This window comes from Salvelinus alpinus, chromosome 18 (assembly GCF_045679555.1).
Source record: "Salvelinus alpinus chromosome 18, SLU_Salpinus.1, whole genome shotgun sequence".
Taxonomy (NCBI): domain Eukaryota; kingdom Metazoa; phylum Chordata; class Actinopteri; order Salmoniformes; family Salmonidae; genus Salvelinus; species Salvelinus alpinus.
In genome coordinates, this window is record NC_092103.1 from 44,953,039 (window position 1) to 44,975,332 (window position 22,294).

A 22,294-nucleotide genomic window follows, 5' to 3' on the forward strand; every position below is an offset into this window, starting at 1 on the left:
CAGCATTTTTATATATGACCCTAAGCATGATGGGATTTGAATTGCTTAATTAACTCAGGAACCACACCTGTGTGGAAGTGCCTGCTTTCAATATACAGTATTTTCTATCCCTCATTTACTCAAGTGTTTCCATTATTTTGTCAGTTACCTGTATCTTAGATGGCATGCCTGTTCGCAAGGTTGGTAGACTTTAGAAAAGCAAGCAATAACTAAATGTACAGAATAAGACTCACATTCCTTTCAATATTTTACCCAGATTTTAGTAGAGATGCAGAGAAGCATGTTAAGTTTCTTTAAAAAAAGGACCACCAGTCAGAAGGATACAGACAGCTCAAGCGGTATCTTTAGATATGCAGGAAAATATATATACAGAGCATTCGGAAAGTATTTAGACCCCTTGACTTTTTCCACATTTTGTTACTTTACAGCCTTATTCTAAAATTGATTCAATATTTTTTTCCCTCATCAATCTACACACAATACTCCATAATGACAAAGGGAAAATTGGTTTAAAAAAAGAAAACATAAAAAAAGAAACTTATTTCCATAAGTGTTCAGACCCTTTGCTATGAGACTCGAAATGGAGCTCAAGTGCATCCTGTTTCCATTGATCATCCTTGAGCTGTTTCTACAACTTTATTGGAGTCCATCTGTGGTCAATTCTATTGATTGGACATGTTTTGGAAAGGCACAAACCTGTCTATATAAGGTGCATGTCAGAACAAAAACCAAGCCATGAGGTCGAAGGAATTGTCCGTAGAGTTCCGAGTCAGGATTGTGTCGAGGCACAGATCTGGGGAAGGGTACCAAAACCATTCTGCAGCATTGAAGGTCCCAAGAACACAGTGTCCTCCGTCATTCTTAAATGGAAGAAGTTTGGAACCACCAAGACTCTTCCTAGAGCTGGCCATCCAGGCCAAACTGAGCAATCGGGGGAGAAGGGCCTTGTTCAGGGAGGTGACCAAGAATCTGATGGTCACTCTGACAGAGCTCCAGAGTTCCTCTGTGGATATGGGAGAACCTTCCAGAAGGACAACCATCTCTGCAGCACTCCACCAATCAGGCCTTTATGGTAGAGTGGCCAGACGGAAGCCACTCCTCAGTAAAAGTCACATGACAGCCCGCTTAGAGTTTGCCAAAAGGTACCGAAAGGTCTCTCAGACCATGAGAAACAAGATTCTCTGGTCTGATGAAACCAAGATTGAACCCTTTGGCATGAATGCCAAGGGTCATGTCTGGAGGAAACATGGCACCATCCCTACGGTGAAGCATGGTGGTGGCAGCATCATGTTGTGGGGATGTTTTTTAGTGGCAGGGACTGAGAGACTAGTTAAGATCGAGGGAAAGATGAACAGAGCAAAGTATAGAGAGATCCTTGATGAAAAACTGCTTTAGAGCACTCAGGACCTCAGACTGGGGCGAAGGTTCACCTTCCAACAGGACAACGACCCTAAGTACACAGCCAAGACAGCGCAGGAGTGGCTTTGGGACAAGTCTCCGAATGTCCTTGAGTGGCCCAGCCAGAGCCCGGACTTGAACACGATTGAACATCTCTGGAGAGACCTGAAAATAGCTGTGCAGCAACGCTCCCCATCCAACTTGACAGAGCTTGAGAGGATTTGCAGAGAAGAATGGGGGGAGGTTGAATGCAATGAACATAAAGTTGAACTGACAATACTAGCCATACGTGATTAAAAATACAATTTACATTACATAAACGTGTATCACATTTAACCTAAAGTTGACTGAATGGTGGTGTAAAGTGTTCCAAACAATATTACAATGCATGATAACAACGTTCTGCAGAGAAACATGAACGTTCTTTACCTTTTCACTAGTTAAGTCACATTAATAACTCTACCTACATGTACATATTACATATTACATATATTACATTGAGTCTGTACCGGTACCCCCTGTATACAGCCCCGCTTTTGTTATTTTACTGCAGCTCAAAATTTGATTTGAAAACATTTCAGGTTCAAAGGTTATGCCTGTCCTGGGAAAGATCTCAAACTGAGAAAACCATCGTCTGAAAGCTCTCTCAGGTTAGCCTGTACTGCCACCAAGTGTTGTTCACACGTAATTTCATAAATACCCCACCAAAAAAAATTCATGCAGACGTATCATTGTGGTTTCAAGAAAACACAAATATATCCACAGGGGAAAGCATGCGCAGGATATCAAAGTCACATGCTTAGTATTTTCATTTATTTAGAACCAGCACATATACACCCAACGTTTCCAATAGGTATTTTTCAAGGATGTTCTGCCAAATTACTTTTTCCTTTCCTTGTCTTTTTCTGTCAAATAACAGCTCATCGTCTCACTACGTTGCAAATCAGAGAGTATTTAATTTGTGTTTTGATAGGATGAGATGAACTCAAATATGTAATTTAAAAGACATATTATTTGAACTTTAAGAATGTAGGGAGAAAAAAAACATTGTTGTATGCCAACATTATGTACGAATCTACAGAAGTAAGAATCTTTCCGATAAACCTACAACATTTTAGAAGGCCCTCCTCCAGCCATGATTCCAACTCATTTGGCAACCCAGACAGTGAGGGCGGGCTGGGGGCGGGTTTGTTTACATTGCTCATCATGCGCCATGCGATTCTTGGTTACGTGATGACGTGGGCTGAAAGAATTCCAGTGGAACTCGGAAGAGAAGCGACTGTTGTATTCTAAATCAAGAGATAGAAATGAAATCGAAGGTGAGACAACTCTATTTTTCATGCACGTACAATACCGAGATATTGACGTATGGCCAGTCATTCTTGAAAACCTAGAAATTCATCATAATCGTCAGGATTTTTCCGTGCATGCTACTTGGTTAGCGCCATAGGCTAGCCTAGCTAGCCAGCTTCTGCAACATGATTTTTCAGGATCGTGTGAATCACAAGGAAAATGGAAATGTGACACTTGCACGTAGTGTTCGGTATGCAAATAGGTGGGCACATAACAGTTTGCCGATGTTGAAATCAAAAGCTATATAGCTTACCTACGTTTTTACCTAATTGAGTTTTCAATTGTATTTGGTTGGTCACAGCTTCTATCATTGAGTACCATTATTGAGTGCACACCCCACTTATGTAAATGATAATGGCCATCTTTAGCAAGTTGAAGCTACTCCGTGTGGTCTCCTTTGATGAATATGATTATGGAATATGTCGCTACATTCTTATAAGTTGTCATGGATAGTTAATCACAGATGTTGTGTTTTTATCACATCTCCTAGCAAAGTGGGAGTGAACGTATACTAGTATTATGTTCTATAACCTGTAGATCGGTAGGACTGGGGTCTTTCTTTTCTATAACCTGTAAGGAACACAATATACTGTCTATACTTGGCTTGTAGGCTTGGTTTCTTAACGTATGGGTGGCACAAATTGCGATATGGGTGAAAGGAATAGGCAGGGTGCAAATTTAAAACTGTAGTATTTAATATACTTTAAAAAAGTGTAGTGTTTTTGCAAACATTATTGTAGTATTTATTAAAGTACTTTTTTGACGATAATATTATAGTATTTACTATAGTATTATACAGTATACTACAACATTCTATAGTAGGTACTACACATGATCAAGGGATACAACAGTCTGTAGTATAGTATTATACAGTATACTATAGAATTCTATAGTAAGTACTGTAGTATTTTTTTATGTGGGTACATGTACATATCTACCTCAATACTCCAGTATCTCTGCACATTGTACATGTGGTACTGACCATGTATACAGCTTCCTCTCTGTGACACTGACACTGACCATGTATACAGCTTCCTCTCTGTGACACTGACACTGACCATGTATACAGCTTCCTCTCTGTGACACTGGCACTGACTCTGTATATATCTGACCCTATATGTAGCTGGCCTTGTATATAGCTGACCCTATATGTAGCTGGCCTTGTATATAGCTGACCCTATATGTAGCTGGCCTTGTATATAGCTGACCCTATATGTAGCTGGCCTTGTATATATCTGACCCTATATGTAGCTGGCCTTGTATATAGCTGACCCTATATGTAGCTGGCCTTGTATATAGCTGACCCTATATGTAGCTGGCCTTGTATATATCTGACCCTATATGTAGCTGGCCTTGTATATATCTGACCCTATATGTAGCTGGCCTTGTATATAGCTGACCCTATATGTAGCTGGCCTTGTATATAGCTGACCCTATATGTAGCTGGCCTTGTATATATCTGACCCTATATGTAGCTGGCCTTGTATATATCTGACCCTATATGTAGCTGGCCTTGTATATAGCTGACCCTATATGTAGCTGGCCTTGTATATATCTGACCCTATATGTAGCTGGCCTTGTATATATCTGACCCTATATGTAGCTGGCCTTGTATATATCTGACCCTATATGTAGCTGGCCTTGTATATAGCTGACCCTATATGTAGCTGGCCTTGTATATAGCTGACCCTATATGTAGCTGGCCTTGTATATAGCTGACCCTATATGTAGCTGGCCCTGTATATAGCTGACCCTATATGTAGCTGGCCTTGTATATATCTGACCCTATATGTAGCTGGCCCTGTATATAGCTGACCCTATATGTAGCTGGCCTTGTATATAGCTGACCCTATATGTAGCTGGCCTTGTATATAGCTGACCCTATATGTAGCTGGCCTTGTATATAGCTGACCCTATATGTAGCTGGCCCTGTATATAGCTGACCCTATATGTAGCTGGCCTTGTATATAGCTGACCCTATATGTAGCTGGCCTTGTATATAGCTGACCCTATATGTAGCTGGCCTTGTATATAGCTGACCCTATATGTAGCTGGCCTTGTATATAGCTGACCCTATATGTAGCTGGCCTTGTATATAGCTGACCCTATATGTAGCTGGCCTTGTATATAGCTGACCCTATATGTAGCTGGCCTTGTATATAGCTGACCCTATATGTAGCTGGCCTTGTATATAGCTGACCCTATATGTAGCTGGCCTTGTATATAGCTGACCCTATATGTAGCTGGCCTTGTATATAGCTGACCCTATATGTAGCTGGCCTTGTATATAGCTGACCCTATATGTAGCTGGCCTTGTATATAGCTGACCCTATATGTAGCTGGCCTTGTATATAGCTGACCCTATATGTAGCTGGCCTTGTATATAGCTGACCCTATATGTAGCTGGCCTTGTATATAGCTGACCCTATATGTAGCTGGCCTTGTATATAGCTGACCCTATATGTAGCTGGCCTTGTATATAGCTGACCCTATATGTAGCTGGCCTTGTATATAGCTGACCCTATATGTAGCTGGCCCTGTATATAGCTGACCCTATATGTAGCTGGCCTTGTATATATCTGACCCTATATGTAGCTGGCCCTGTATATAGCTGACCCTATATGTAGCTGGCCTTGTATATAGCTGACCCTATATGTAGCTGGCCTTGTATATAGCTGACCCTATATGTAGCTGGCCTTGTATATAGCTGACCCTATATGTAGCTGGCCCTGTATATAGCTGACCCTATATGTAGCTGGCCTTGTATATAGCTGACCCTATATGTAGCTGGCCTTGTATATAGCTGACCCTATATGTAGCTGGCCTTGTATATAGCTGACCCTATATGTAGCTGGCCTTGTATATAGCTGACCCTATATGTAGCTGGCCTTGTATATAGCTGACCCTATATGTAGCTGGCCTTGTATATAGCTGACCCTATTTGTAGCTGGCCTTGTATATAGCTGACCCTATATGTAGCTGGCCTTGTATATAGCTGACCCTATATGTAGCTGGCCTTGTATATAGCTGACCCTATATGTAGCTGGCCTTGTATATAGCTGACCCTATATGTAGCTGGCCTTGTATATAGCTGACCCTATATGTAGCTGGCCTTGTATATAGCTGACCCTATATGTAGCTGGCCTTGTATATAGCTGACCCTATATGTAGCTGGCCTTGTATATAGCTGACCCTATATGTAGCTGGCCTTGTATATAGCTGACCCTATATGTAGCTGGCCTTGTATATAGCTGACCCTATATGTAGCTGGCCTTGTATATAGCTGACCCTATATGTAGCTGGCCTTGTATATAGCTGACCCTATATGTAGCTGGCCTTGTATATAGCTGACCCTATATGTAGCTGGCCTTGTATATAGCTGACCCTATATGTAGCTGGCCTTGTATATAGCTGACCCTATATGTAGCTGGCCTTGTATATATCTGACCCTATATGTAGCTGGCCTTGTATATATCTGACCCTATATGTAGCTGGCCTTGTATATAGCTGACCCTATATGTAGCTGGCCTTGTATATAGCTGACCCTATATGTAGCTGGCCTTGTATATAGCTGACCCTATATGTAGCTGGCCTTGTATATATCTGACCCTATATGTAGCTGGCCTTGTATATAGCTGACCCTATATGTAGCTGGCCTTGTATATATCTGACCCTATATGTAGCTGGCCTTGTATATATCTGACCCTATATGTAGCTGGCCTTGTATATAGCTGACCCTATATGTAGCTGGCCTTGTATATAGCTGACCCTATATGTAGCTGGCCTTGTATATAGCTGACCCTATATGTAGCTGGCCTTGTATATAGCTGACCCTATATGTAGCTGGCCCTGTATATAGCTGACCCTATATGTAGCTGGCCTTGTATATATCTGACCCTATATGTAGCTGGCCCTGTATATAGCTGACCCTATATGTAGCTGGCCTTGTATATAGCTGACCCTATATGTAGCTGGCCTTGTATATAGCTGACCCTATATGTAGCTGGCCTTGTATATAGCTGACCCTATATGTAGCTGGCCTTGTATATAGCTGACCCTATATGTAGCTGGCCTTGTATATAGCTGACCCTATATGTAGCTGGCCTTGTATATAGCTGACCCTATATGTAGCTGGCCTTGTATATAGCTGACCCTATATGTAGCTGGCCTTGTATATAGCTGACCCTATATGTAGCTGGCCTTGTATATAGCTGACCCTATATGTAGCTGGCCTTGTATATAGCTGACCTTATATGTAGCTGGCCTTGTATATAGCTGACCCTATATGTAGCTGGCCTTGTATATAGCTGACCCTATATGTAGCTGGCCTTGTATATAGCTGACCCTATATGTAGCTGGCCTTGTATATAGCTGACCCTATATGTAGCTGGCCTTGTATATATCTGACCCTATATGTAGCTGACCCTGTATATATCTTCCTCTCTTATTTATTGTGTTTTTTTTAAATACTTATTTTCTTATTAGTTCTACTTGTTTATATTGAATACTGCACTGTTGGGTAGGGCTTGCCAGTGATGCATTTTCCCTGTATAAGTGGATGTGTCAAATAAAACTTGATCTTAAACAATACAGGAAATACATCTAGAAAACACGTAGTTAACTTCAACACAATTAAAAGGATAGTTCATGCAAAATCTATATTTGGGTCAAATTACCCTTACCTTGAGTTGTGTCTGAAGGCCCATGGTGACAGAATCCACAATAATCCATGATTTACTTCTGGCTAACAGCTTGGAGTTAGCATATTAGCATCATCAGTTTTCCATGAGTGGAAACAGCCAAACCGATGTTATCAAAGCTGGCGCTACCAGTTTGTACACCAGATATGTGATAACTACGTTTCCATGGTGGTCGATACAGGGAAGCCCTATCTAAAACGACGCCATAGATTGTTCAACTAACCTGTTCTTGGCAAAACTTTCTTTGTTCTCGATTCGGGGGAAAAAGTATGTTCGAAATGTCCATGTCGAGTTGCAGGTGGTTCTACAAAAAACCCGCAAAAACTCAGAAAGATATAAAATACACATTTTGCACCAAGTGAGGAGTTCCCTCGCCATTTTAGCTGCCAGGCATCTTGCATTTCCCAGCGTCTTTGCAGAAACTAGTTGTTTCTATGTGACTCGGCCACATGCAGAAGAGTCACACAGTGCTACCAAAACAAAGATCTACACACATTCAAGAGGCATTTCTCACTTGGTACAAAACATGGATTTAATATCTTTCAGAGTTTTCGCTGGCAGAAACACCTGCAACTGGACACTGACATTTCTAAGATACTTTTTTCACTGAATCGAGAACGAAGAAAGTTTTGCCAGGAACAGGTTAGTTATCACATATATCTAGTGAAAAAAATAACAACAAGTCTCACGGCGAAGAAAACGTGGACAGGTGCTTTGCAAGTATTGACATACAGGAAGTTGTGGCTTGCAGTGCAGCTTTGATTAAAAAAAAGAATAATTTGAATATATCTGTTATTTTACCAGGTAAGTTGACTGAGAACACGTTCTCATTTACAGCAACGACCTGGGGAATAGTTACAGGGGAGAGGAGGGGGATGAATGAGCCAATTGTAAACTGGGGATTATTAGGTGACTGTGATGGTTTGAGGGCCCGATTGGGAATTTAGCCAGGACACCAGGGTTAACACCCCTACTCTTACGATAAGTGCCATGGGATCTTTAATGACCTCAGGGAGTCAGGACACCCATTTAACGTCCCATCCGAAAGACGGCACCCTACACAGGGCAGTATCCCCAATCACTGCCCTGGACCATTGGGATATTTTTTAGACCAGATGAAAGAGTGCCTCCTACTGGCCCTCCAACACCACTTGATAACATCGGTTCGGCTGTTTCCACTCATATGCTAACTCCAAACTGTTAGCCAGAAGTAAATCATGGATTATTGTGGATTCTGTCACCATGGGCATTCAGACACAACTCAAGGTAAGGCATTCAGACCCACATATAGATTTTGCATGAACTATCCTTTTTAATAACCTATTCATGTTCTATTTGTTTTAATCTACACTGACTGTACAAAATATTAAGAACTCCTGCTCTTTCCATGACATAGACTGACCAGGTGAATCCAGGTGACAGCTTATTGTTAAATCCACTTCAGTCAGTGTAGATGAAGGGGAGGAGACGGGGTTAAAGAAGGATTTTTAAGCCTTGAGACAATTGAGACAAGGATTGTGTATGTGTGCCATTCAGAGGGTGAATGGGCAAGACAAAATATTTAAGTGCCTTTGAACAGGGGGGTATGGTAGTAGGTGCCAGGCGCACCGGTCTGTGTCAAGAACTGCAACGTTGCAGTTTTTTTTACACTCAACAGTTTCCCGTGTGTATCAAGAATGGTCCACCACCCAAAGGACATCCAGCCAACTTGACATAACTGTGGGAAGCATTGGAGTCAACATGGGTCAGCATCCCTGTGGAATGCTTTCGACACCTTGTAGAATCCGTTCCCCAACGAATTGAGAGTGTCCTGAGGGCAAAAGGGGGGAGGTGCAACTCAATATTAGGAAGGTGGGCCTAATGTTTGGTATACTCAGTGTAAATCTATAACCCACATAGTTAACATCAACACAATTAATGACCTGTTCATGTTCTACATACTCTAGATCTAGACCCCTGGCTGCCATGGAGTCCGAGGGGAATGTGCTCCGCGTGGACTTCCCAAACTTCTCCGGAACCCTGCTGCAGAAGCTCAACCAGCAGCGGCAGAGGGGCCAGCTCTGTGACATCATCGTAGTCATCCAGGGACACCAGTACCGTGCTCACCGGGCCATTTTGGCCGCCAGTTCGCCCTACTTCTGCGACCAAGTGCTCCTTAAAAACAGTGCCCGCTGCGTTTTACCTGACGTCATGCACCCGTGCGTGTTCGAACGTCTCCTCCTCTCTTGCTACACGGGCACCCTGCACCTACCTGCCGGCGAGGTGGTAGCTTTCCTCACGGCAGCTAGCTTCCTCCAGATGTGGCACGTGGTGGACAAATGCACTGAGCTCTTAGAGGTGGTAGGAAGCGGCGCTAGCACATTAGTGCACAAGTCTTCTGGTGGGCTGAGGGACAGGTCTTTCCCTGGGGACAGCAGTTACCACAGCCCTGGGGACGGCTCCATGGGCCTGCAGGACGGCGGAGGAGGAGGAGCAGTAGAGGGCTTTGCCAAAATGGAGATGGACCAGCTCCTGGAGAACAGCTTCTCCCCACCCACTCTGGAGAACAACAGCACCCAGCCCAGCGGAAGCTGCTCGCCACCGGTCGACCACGACGGCTCAGGTAGCGAGGTCGCCAGCCAGGATGGGGATGTTGAGGAGGGTGGCGAGGGGGACTATCAGTACTCCAGACCGGCCTATGTCCCGCCCAGCATCATGGGCCACAGGAAATGGGTCCACGTAAAGTCGGAAAGGCGCGCAGATTGCAGGGGCGACGGGTCCCTCTTTAGCGGGGACCCTGTGGTCACTGACTCTGAGCAGCTGAAACTTACCCACTCCCAGGCCTCGGCCAGCAGGAGCTCCCTGGACCACAGCATTGATGAGAAACCGGTGGTTCAGCTGGAGGAGAGCCTGGAGGAGGACCCTCTGGACTTCTACGGTACCTCCATAGAGGGCTTCTCCACCGACAAGGCCGACGGGACACCGCTTGGACTGAAAGATGACCTGCTAGAAAGGGCAACCGGGGTTGAGGAGAGTGGTGGTGGGGGAGAAAGAACCCCTGGTGGTCTCCAGGAAGAGACCTCCCACTCGGGCTTCGCCTCAGTGGTCTACAAGCTGTACCCCTGCCAGTGTGGCAAGAGCTTCACCCACAAGAGCCAGCGGGACCGGCACATGAGCATGCACCTGGGCTTGCGGCCGTACGGCTGCGCCGTGTGTGGCAAAAGTTTCAAGATGAAGCATCACCTGGTCGGCCACATGAAGATTCACACGGGCGTCAAGCCCTACGAGTGCAGCCTGTGCGCCAAACGTTTCATGTGGCGGGACAGCTTCAACCGTCACACGTCCTCCTGCACCAGGGTCCATCAGGCCCGGTGCGCCGTCAACGAGCAGGCCGCCCAGATCTGCTGATCCCAGATGTTATTTCCAAACCACCATTCACCTCATCTCCCCCCACCACTATCCCATATCAGTTTCACTGAACAGGCTGCTCAGATGTGCCTGTCCCGAGATCAGATAAAGACAGTGCTGCTTGGATGACCACCTTCCAATCAGTTTAGCTGGATTTAGAATTATATTTCCGAACAGCGGCCTGAGCCACCGACGCATTACATATAACTTATCCAAGATCAGAATCCTGGAAAGCTTTGTAGTCTAGTCAGATCTGATTGTGTGGAATCAGAACCTTAGGTTTTGCGGTGTGTGGACGGCTATACACTGCATTCCGAAATAATTCAGACCCCTTGACTTGTTACGTTTCAGCCTTATTCTAAAATGTATTAAATAGTTTTATTCCTCATCAATTTACACACAAGACCCCATAATGACAAAGCAAAAACAGTTTTTTGGGTATGATGCTACAAGCTTGGCACACCTGTATTTAGGGAGTTTCTCCCATTCTTCTCTGTAGATCCTCTCAAACTCTGCACAGCTATTTTCAGGTCTCTCCAAAGATGTTCGATCGGGTTCAAGTCCGGGCTCTGGCTGGGCCATTCAAGGACATTCAACAACTTGTCCCGAAGCCACTCCTGCGCTGTCTTGGCTGTGTGCTCAGGGTCTTTGTCCTGTTGGAAAGTGAACCTTCGCCCCAGTGTGAGGTCCTGAGCACTCTGCAGCAGGTTTTCATCAAGGATCTCTCTGTACTTTGCTCCGTTCATCTTTCCCTCGATCCTGAGTAGTCTCCCAGTCCCTGACGCTGTAAAACATATCCACAGCATGATGCTGCCACCACCATGCTTCACCGTAGGGATGTTGCCAGGTTTCCTCCAGACGTGACGCTTGGCATTCAGGCCAAAGAGTTCAATCTTGGTTTCATCAGACCAGAGAATCTTGTTTCTCATGGTTGAGAGTCCTATAGGTGCCTTTTGGCAAACTCCAAGTGGGCTATCATGTGCCTTTTACTGAGGAGTGGCTTCCGTCTGGCCACTCTACCATAAAGGCCTGATTGGTGGAGTGCTGCACAGGTGGACTCCAATCAAGTTGTAGAAACATCTCAAGGATGATCTTTATGGGGGTATTGTGTGTAGATTTATAAGGATTTTTTATTTATTTAATCTATTTAGAATAAGGCTGTAACGTAACAAAATGTGGAAAAAGTCAAGGGCTCTGAATAATTCCCCGAATGCACTGCAGCTACTTAACAGGAGAGATGTGGCGTGTATGTAAATTGACTTTGGAGCAAGAATGGGTTTGGTCACACATCCAATGTGGGGTCTACGTTACCTCAATGTTCTCACATAGACACAACCATTTTTAAAAAAAATCATATATGGGCCTTTCTTTTGTTAACTATGTGGATGAGGATTATTTTTTATTTTTTTCAGTCCCCCTCATTAAGAAAGTGTCCCTTTCCTCAGGTGTCTGGATGTTGGGAGAGCAGTGCTGGTCATCATATCAATTAGCCAGCGATTCCCCCGATGAGTCTTCATTTTGAAACCTCACTTGTTGTTTGCCATCCAATGACTTATCATATCTATCACTTCAAAAATAATTGTGTATAAATATCTTATTTATTCATTTTTTGGGGGGGGGACGAATCATGTAAATGAGACGATGTATCTTGGACATACTTGTACAGTTGTAGGAAATGATGGTAGGTTACATGATGGTGAGTAGTGTTTGTTGAGGTGTGCCAATGTACTGTAGTTAGGTCAATAAAACATGAGGCTACTGAGCTATGGAATAGTGCTTATGATATTGATTTGTGCATTTATTTGCCATTTTGAACATATTTTAGTTTAAAGGGGCGATCAGTAGTTGAAACGATAACAAAGCGTTCTCTCCGCCCCCTGTTTCTGTTAAAAGTTGAGGGACGGCGCCGGAGAAATGTAACCACTCTCAAATTCGTAGACGGAGCTATGGATGCTAGGACTGACCATCCATGATATCAAAATGATAGTTTTTTTCTTCTTTTTTTACCCCCTTTTCTCCCCAATTTCGTGGTATCCAATTGTTAGTAATTACTATCTTGTCTCATCGCTACAACTCCCGTACGGGCTCGGGAGAGACGAAGGTCGAAAGCCATGCGTCCTCCGAAACACAACCCAACCAAGCCGCACTGCTTCTTAGCACAGCGCGCCTCCAACCCGGAAGCCAGCCGCACCAATGTGTCGGAGGAAACACCGTGCACCTGGCTCCCTTGATTAGCAAGCACTGCGCCCGGCCCGCCACAGGAGTCGCTGGTGCGCGATGAGACAAGGATATCCCTACCGGCCAAACCCTCCCTAACCCGGACGACGCTAGGCCAATTGTGCGTCGCCCCACGGACCTCCCGGTCGCGGCAGGCTGCGACAGAGCCTGGGCGCGAACCCAGAGTCTCTGGTGGCGCAGCTAGCGATGCAGTGCCCTAGACCACTGCGCCACCCGGGAGAAAATGATAGTTTTAACCATGGTTTGAGGATATATATAGTGTTGGTTTACATTGTTTGTAAACATTGGAGTAAAACAAGCGTATATGTTGGGTTCTGATGGGGGTACGACAGTTGAACTAAGCTCAGAGGCATTTATAAGTTATATTCTTCAAGTCCAAAAATGGATGTAGCAATTGCAGATTGCCCCTTTCTTAATGAGATATACATTTACATTTTGGAATTAGCATTATTTGAGGCACTCCAAATATGTACAGTGGCTTCAGAAAGTATTCCTACCTCCTGACTAATTCCACGTTCAGTTGTGAATTCAAAATGGATTACATAGATATTTTCTCACCCATCTACACACAACACCCCATAATAACAAAGTGAAAACATGTTTTTTGGAAGAAAAAAAATTGCACGTTTATTGCAAATGAAATACAGAAATATCTCATTTACATAAGTATTCACACCCCTGAGTCAATACTTTGTAGAAGCACCTTTTGGCAGCGATTATAGCTGTGAGTCTTTCCGGGTAAGTTTCTAAGAGCTGTTCACGCCTGGATTGTGCAACATTTGCCCATTTATTATAATTCAAAATTCTTCAAGCTCAGTCAAATTGGTTGTTGATCATTGCTTGACAACCATTTTCAGGTCTTGCCATAGATTTTCAACTAGATTTAAGTCAAAACTGTAACTCGTCCACTTAGGATCATTCACTCTCTTCTTGTCAAGCAACTCCAGTGTAGATTTGGCCTTGTGTTTTAGCTTATTGTCCTGCTGAAAGGTGAATTCATCTCCCAGTGTCTGGTGGAAAGCAGACAACCAGGTTCTACTCTAGGATGTTGCCTGTGCTTAGCTCCATTCTGTTTATTTTCATCCTGAAAAACTCCCCAGCCCTTAACGATTACAAGCATACCCATAACATGATACAACCAACACTGTGCTTGAAAATATGGAGTGGTACTCAGTAATGTGTTGTATTGGATTTTCCCCAAACATAACACTTTGTATTCAGGACAAAAAGTGAATTGCTTTACCACATTTTTTTGCAGTATTACTTTAGTGCCTTGTTGCAAATAGGATGCATATTTTGGAATATTTTTATTCTGTACAGGCTTCCTTCTTTTCCATCTGTCATTTAGGTTCGTATTGTGGAGTAATTACAACGTTGTTGATCCATCCTCAGTTCTCCCCTATCACAGCCGTTAAACTCTGTAACTGTTTTAAAGTCACCATTGGCCTCATGGTGAAATCCCTGAGCGGTTTCCTTCCTCTATGGCAACTGAGTTAGGAAGGACACCTGTATCTTTGTAGTGACTGGGTGTATTGATACACCATCCAAAGTGTAATTAATAACTTCACCATGCTCAAAGGGATATTCAATGTCTGCTTTTTTATTTTTTACCCATCTACCAATAGGTGCCCTTCTTTGAGGCATTGGAAAACCTCCCTGTATTTTGTGGTTGAATCTGGGTTTGAAATTCACTGCTCAACTGAGTGACCTTACAAATAATTGTATGTGTGGGGTACAAAGATGAGGTGGTCATTAAAAAAATCATCAACTTATTATGTGACTTGTTAAACCAATTTTTACTCCTGAACTAAATTCAGGCTGTAACACAACAAAATGTGGATAAAGTCAAGGGGTGTGAATACTTTCTGAAGGCACTGTATATATATGAGGCACTCAAACCTAGTTTGAACTAGAGCATGACTTTCTAGTGACTTTTTGCCAGTAGTCTACTTGTTAGCTAGCCTACATGTTCGTACAGTCAGCCACATAAAGATTGTGTGTAACATAATACAACAAAGCTTGTATACCTCTTTTTAAATGATGCCTGGCATAAGTCATAAGACTTATGCGTTTCAAGTCTGCTGTTTTATGCTCGCTAGGTTTGTGATATATTTAACCGGAAACCTCAATGACATATAGTACCAGACAAAAGTTTGCAAACACCTACTCATTCAAGGGTTTTTCTTTATTTTTTACTATTTTCTACATTGTAAACTATGAAATAACACATGGAATCATGTAGTAACCAAAAAAGTGTTAAACAAATCAAAATATATTTTATATTTGAGATTAGTAGCCACCCTTTGCCTTGATGACAGCTTTGCACACTCTTGGTATTCTCTCAACCAGCTTCATGTCACCTAGAAGGCATTTCAATTAACAGGTGTGCTTTGTTAAAAGTTAATTTGTGGAATTTATTTCCTTCTTAATGCATTTGAGCCAATCAGTTGTGTTGTGACAAGGTAGGGATGGTGTCCAGAAGATATCCCTAATTGGTAAAAGACCAAGTCCATATTATGGCAAGAACAGCTCAAATAAGCAAAGAGAAACGACAGTCCATCATTACTTTAAGACATGAAGGTCAGTCAATATGGAAAATTTCAAGAACTTTGAAAGTTTCTTCAAGTGCAGTCGCTAAAACCATCAAGCGCTATGATGAAACTGGCTCTCATGAGGACCGCCACTGGAAAGGAAGACCCAGAGTTACCTCTGCTGTAGAGGATAAGTTCATTAGAGTTACCAGCCTCAGAAATTGCAGCCCAAATAAATTCTTCACAGAGTTCAAGTAGCAGACACATCTCAACATCAACTGTTCAGAGGAGACTGTGTGAATCAGGCCTTCATGGTTGAATTGCTTCATAGAAACACTACTAAAGGACACCAATAAGAAAAATAGACTTGCTTGGGTCAAGAAACATGACCAATGGACATTAGACCGTGGAAATCTGTCCTTTGGTCTAATGAGTCCAAATTTGAGATTTTTGGTTCCAGCTGCCGATTCTTTGTGAGACGCAGAGTAGGCGAACGGATGATCTCTGCATGTGTGGTTCCCACCATGAAGCATGGAGGAGGAGGTGTGATGGTGTGGGGGTGCTTTGCTGGTGACACTGACACTGATCCTAATAAAATACCAAATACCTGTCAGTGATTTATTTAGAATTCAGTGCACACTTAACCAGCATGGCTACCACAGCATTCTGCAGCGATATGCCTCCCATCTGGTTTGCTCTTAGTGGGACTATCATTTGTTTTTCAACAGGACAATGACCCAAAAAACACCTCCAGGCTGTGTAAGGGCTATTTGACCAAACAGGAGAGTGATGGAGTGCTGCATCAGATGACCTGGCCTCCACAATGACCCGACCTCAACCTAATTGAGATGGTTTGGGATGAGTTGAACCACAGAGTGAAGGAAAAGCAGCTAACGAGTGCTCAGCATAAAATATATTTTGTTTTGTTGGTTACTACATTATTCCATATGTGCTATTTTCATAGTTTTGATGTCTTTACTATTATTCTACAATGTAGAAAATAGTAAAAAAATAAAGAAAAACCCTTGAATGAGTAGGTGTGTCCAAACTTTTGACTGGTACTGTATACTAAAACTTCAGCATATTTATCATCAAGTGTTTAACTATATTTTTGGGAAGTAGGTATAAATAAATGTAAGATAACTGTACCTGTAGTTTGTAGTTACACAAAATCTGCTAATCAACATATTGAATATAGTTTATATGGTTTCTTACTACTGATATACTAATGATTGATTTTAGATAATTTATGACTGTTTTGACATTGTTGCTATATTGTTACTTATAACTTAATTTTTGAATGAGCGTGGGTTCCCGATTTTAAGATGATCCTTGAAGAATGAAGGTGAAATTGTAAAAAAAAAAAAAAAAAGGAATATTGGTACTTATACCACAACAAGGAATTTGCCACAATCTGTCCAACCAATAACTTGTGTGGTTTTAGGTTGAAATGTTATTCATGCTTCACGTCATTTTTTGGGGACCTGTCAGTTTGGCAGAATTGATTGACCTCTGTTTGTACTGCTTTATAATAGGAATGTTTTTTGTTAGAAATGTTTTTAAATGAACCTGGACCAACAAAGGTATTGCAAATGTCTGGAACACGTCATTTCTCATTACTTTGCAGCATTTTTTTATTACTGTTATACAATGGTATTTTTGTATCGGCTGCTAACGATAACAAAATAGAATCATTTTAGAGTAACAGTTGTTAGTCTTTATCATGTGAAAGCTAACTTTGGTGCAATTACTGCAAAGTCTGAACTATATGCATATGGAATTAGAAACTATGCTATTTGCTTACGTTTGACTTTTATCAGAAGTTCTGTAGTTTTTTTGGGGGGTCATCTGGGGAAATAGAATTATCAATTGAAAATGAATATCTTAGAATGATAGGCTTGTGTGTCGTTAATGAAAGTGGACAGTGAGATTCTGCGATAGAAGCTACTTTCAGGAAGATGTGAAGTCAGTTCCAAATATTGGTAAAGATGAGCAAAAATAAAACACATTTTGAGCTATATTGTATGCAAAAAAAAAATCGGAAATTTATATTATACCAATACAATTGCTCAGAGAAAGAGATTTAAAAAAACCAATGTAACCTTTATTTAACTAGGCAAGTCAGTTAAGAACAAATTCTTATTTTCAATGACGGCCTACCGGGGAATAGTGGGTTAACTGCCTTGTTCAGGGGCAGAACAATAGATTTTTACCTTGTCAGCTCTGGGATTTGATCTTGCAACCTTTTCGGTTACTGGCCCCACACTCTAACCACCTGCTGTTTTAACAAGTAATACGTTTTTCTCAAAAACATAGATAACGGCACTGAGCCTTTTTCCAAAAATGTCTTATGAGTTGCAGAACACATTGGGAGTGAACTCAATACATAATCTTTCCAGATCCTTGATATCCTTTGTCTGTACTTATGGACTGTCCTCTTCAATTGAAACCACAGGTTTACAATGGGGTTCAAGTTTGGAGACTAAGATGGCTATTGCAAAATGTTGCTTTTTATGGTCTATTAACAACTTCTTTGTGGATTTTGATGCTTTGGGTTATTGTCTTGCTGGAAGACCCACTTGCGGCCAAGTTTCAGCCTCCTGGCAAAGCGAACCAGATTACAACTATATTACTGGAAAAATGAAAATCCAACTCTTCATTTTGAGGATTAAAAAAAACATAAGGATTGGACAATAGTACCAATTGAGTTTGTTTGGGATGCGTCCCTATATTAGTGATTAAAATAAAACTACCTCACGGAAATTAGCATATTTATTTTACTATCTAACGATAGTTGCTCATAGTTTTCCAGAACCATTTCCTAACCCTTGCTTTGTCACCATTTTGAGATTTTCTTCTTATAGAAGAACTTTGTGAATGTTTTGTACAAAAATAAGTGTTTTCAACAATAAACGTTGTTTTTCTCCCCCCCGTGTAACATTTCATTGGTGATTTTTGTTTGGAAGCCTCTACTTCCCCAGGTTACATTTAATTATTCCAGTGATATTGCCTGCGGGCTATTTCTCTTATGCTTTTGTACATTGAACTACCTACCTACAGTGTGACAGCTTACCACAGGGTGGGGTATTTTGAGACGTTAGAAAATGGCACATCTTGGCTAGGATCTAAAGCATCACGTAGCAGGGTTGTCGCAATAACAGAATCACAATACCGCCATACCTGACTTTCCATGGCAAAAAAAAAAGAGAACCTGAAGCGAACTGAACTCTATGGTCCTTTTTAAAAACCCGTCTGTATGTAAAAATCTTGTGTGATATAGTTTGGGAATAAACATGTGACTCTTGGTGACAACTGATGGCTGTGTGTTTGCGACATTTAGAAAAAATTATTCTCAAGAAATTAGGTTTGCTTCATGTTACTGGTATCATGACAACTGTAGAACGTAAGTATTTGGGCAATTCCAAAATACTGCAGAACAGTGCAGACGCAAAGTTTGGTAACATTTTGAAAAAGTGAAGAATCTGAGTCTCGTCATCACTCTGTTACCGTGACCCATTCCTGTTACTACTACTATGACCGAGTGGTTGACCCACATGACATCATCATCATACTGATTATGTCATCATTGTGACAGTATGGTGCTTTACTGCTAAGTTATGAAACACATCACTAACTAATGTAAGGGATCACTAACTAATGTAACTGATCACTAACTAATGTAACGGATCATTAACTAATGTAACGGATCATTAACTAATGTAACGGATCACTAACTAATGTAACGGATCACGAAGTAATGTAACGGATCACTAACTATTGTAAAGAATCACTAACGAATGAAACGAATCACTAAGCAATGTAAAGAATCACTAACTAATGTGACGGATCACTAACTAATGTAACTGATCACTAACTAATGTAACGGATCACTAAGTAATGTAAAGAATCACTAACTATTGTAAAGAATCACTAACTATTGTGACGGATCACTAACTAATGTAACGGATCACTAAGTAATGTAAAGAATCACTAACTATTGTAACGGATCACTAACTAATGTAACATATCACTAACTAATGTAACAAGTCTAATGTAACGGATCACTAACTAATGTGACGGATCACTAACTAATGTAACGGATCACTAACTAATGTAACAAATCACTAACTAATGTAACAAGTCTAATGTAACGGATCACTAAGTAATGTAACGGATCACTAACTACTGTGACGGGTCACTAACTAATGTGACGGATCACTAACTAATGTAACAGATCACTAACTAATGTAACGGATCACTAAGTAATGTAACGAATCACTAACTAATGTAACAAGTCTAATGTAACGGATCACTAAGTAATGTAAAGAATCACTAACTAGTGTAACAAATCACTGAGTAATGTAACGGATCACTAACTAATGTAAAGAATGACTAACTAATGTAACAAATCACTAACTAATGTAACAAGTCTAATGTAACGGATCACTAAGTAATGTAACGAATCACTAACTAATGTAACAAGTCTAATGTAACGGATCACTAAGTAATGTAACGGATCACTAACTAATGTAACGAATCACTAAGTAATGTAACGAATCACTAAGTAATGTAACGAATCACTAAGTAATGTAACGAATCACTAAGTAATGTAACGAATCACTAACTAATGTAACAGATCACTGAGTAATGTAACGGATCACTAAGTAATGTAACGAATCACTAAGTAATGTAACGAATCACTAACTAATGTAACAGATCACTGAGTAATGTAACGAATCACTAAGTAATGTAACGAATCACTAAGTAATGTAACGAATCACTAAGTAATGTAACGAATCACTAACTAATGTAACAAATCACTGAGTAATGTAACAGATCACTAACTAATGTAACGGATCACTAACTATTGTAACAAAACTCTAATGTAACGAATCACTAACTATTGTAACAAGTCTAATGTAACGGATCACTAACTAATGTAACAAATCACTAACTAATGTAACAAATCACTAACTAATGTAACAAGTCTAATGTAACGGATCACTAAGTAATGTAAAGAATCATTAACTAATGTAAAGAATCACTAACGAATGAAACGAATCACTAACTATTGTAACAAGTCTAATGTAACGGATCACTAACTAATGTAACAAATCACTAACTAATGTAACAAACCACTAACTAATGTAACAAGTCTAATGTAACAGATCACTAAGCAGTCTAATGAACCACTAACTAATGTAACAAGTCTAATGTAACAGATCACTAAGTAATGTAACAAATCACTAACTAATGTAACAAGTCTAATGTAACGGATCACTAAGCAGTCTAATGAATCACTAACTATTGTAACGGATCACTAAGTAATGTAACGGATGACTCTCTTTCACTTCTCATATCACTGTGTGCTCAGGTTCCATATATTGACCACTAGAAGAAGCCATGTACCTTTACGCCCTCAAGGACGGCTCTGAATCAGGGAGTCAATGGCAGAAGTGCCAGAATACATGTTTCGCCCATTAGATCACAATCAATAAGATGAACTGGACTAGACCTGATCATAGATCAGCGCTCCTATCCTGAGATACTTAATACATACAGTACCAGTCAAAAGTTTGGACACACCTACTCATTCAAGGGGTTTTCTTTATTTTTACTATTTTCTACATTGTAAAATAATAGTGAGACATCAAAACTATGAAATAACACATATGTAATCAAGTAGTAACCAAAATAGTGTTAAACAAATCAAAATATATTTTATAGTTGAGATTCTTCAAAGTAGCCGTCCTTTGCCTTGATGACAACTTTGCACACTTTTGGCATTCTCTCAACCAGCTACACCTGGAATGCTTTTCCAACAGTCTTGAAGGAGTTCCCACATATGCTGAGCACTTGTTGGCTGATTTTCCTTCACCCTGCGATCCAACTCATCCCAAACCATCTCAACTGAGTTGAGGTCGGGTGATTGTGAAGGCCAGGTCATCTGATGCAGCACTACATCACTCTCCTGCTTGGTCAAATAGCCCTTACACAGCCCGGAGGTGTGTTTTGGGTCATTGTCCTGTTGAAAAACAAATGATAGTCCCACTAAGAGCAAACCAGATGGGATGGCGTATCACTGCAGAATGCTGTGGTAGCCATGCTGGTTAAGTGTGCCTTGAATTCTAAATAAATCACTGTCAGTGTCACCAGCAAGCACACCCACACCATCACACCTCCTCCTCCATGCTTCACGGTGGGAACCACATATGCGGAGATCATCCGTTCATCTACTCTGCGTCTCACAAAGACACTGCGCCTGGAACCAAAAATCTCAACATTTGGACTCATCAGACCAAAGGACAGATTTCCACCTGTCTAATGTCCATTGCTCGTATTTCTGGCCCAAGCAAGTCTCATCTTCTTATTGGTGTCTTTTAGTAGTGGTTTCTTTGCAGCAAGTCAACCATGAAGGCCTGATTCACGCAGTCTCCTCTGAACAGTTGATGTTGAGATGTGTCTGTTACTTGAACTCTCTGAAGCATTTATTTGGGCTACAATTTATGAGGCTGGTAACTCTAATGAACCTATCCTCTGCAGCAGAGGTAACTCTGGGTCTTCCTTTCCTGTGGCGGTCCTCACGAGAGCCACTTTCATCATAGCGCTTGATGGTTTTTGCAACTGCATTTGAAGAAACTTTCAAAGTTCTTGAAATTTTCCGGATTGATTGACATTCATGTCTTA

At 41.4% G+C, this 22,294-nt stretch overlaps 1 protein-coding gene across 1 annotated transcript; it reads left to right on the forward strand.

Annotated features, from left to right (window-relative positions):
* Positions 1-2,635: 2,635 nt before the first annotated feature.
* LOC139544394 (zinc finger and BTB domain-containing protein 43-like) lies at positions 2,636-18,541 on the forward strand. Its single transcript, XM_071351432.1, has 2 exons — positions 2,636-2,717; positions 9,398-18,541. Exon 2 carries the CDS (start codon positions 9,417-9,419, stop codon positions 10,836-10,838), a length of 1,422 nt encoding a protein of 473 aa, XP_071207533.1. The 5' UTR covers positions 2,636-2,717; positions 9,398-9,416; the 3' UTR covers positions 10,839-18,541.
* The last annotated feature ends 3,753 nt before the right edge of the window (positions 18,542-22,294 follow it).

Coding starts and splice junctions, on each gene's coding strand:
- LOC139544394 (XM_071351432.1), top strand. CDS start 9,417: ATGGAGTCCGAGGGGAATGTGCTCCGCGTGGACTTCCCAAACTTCTCC.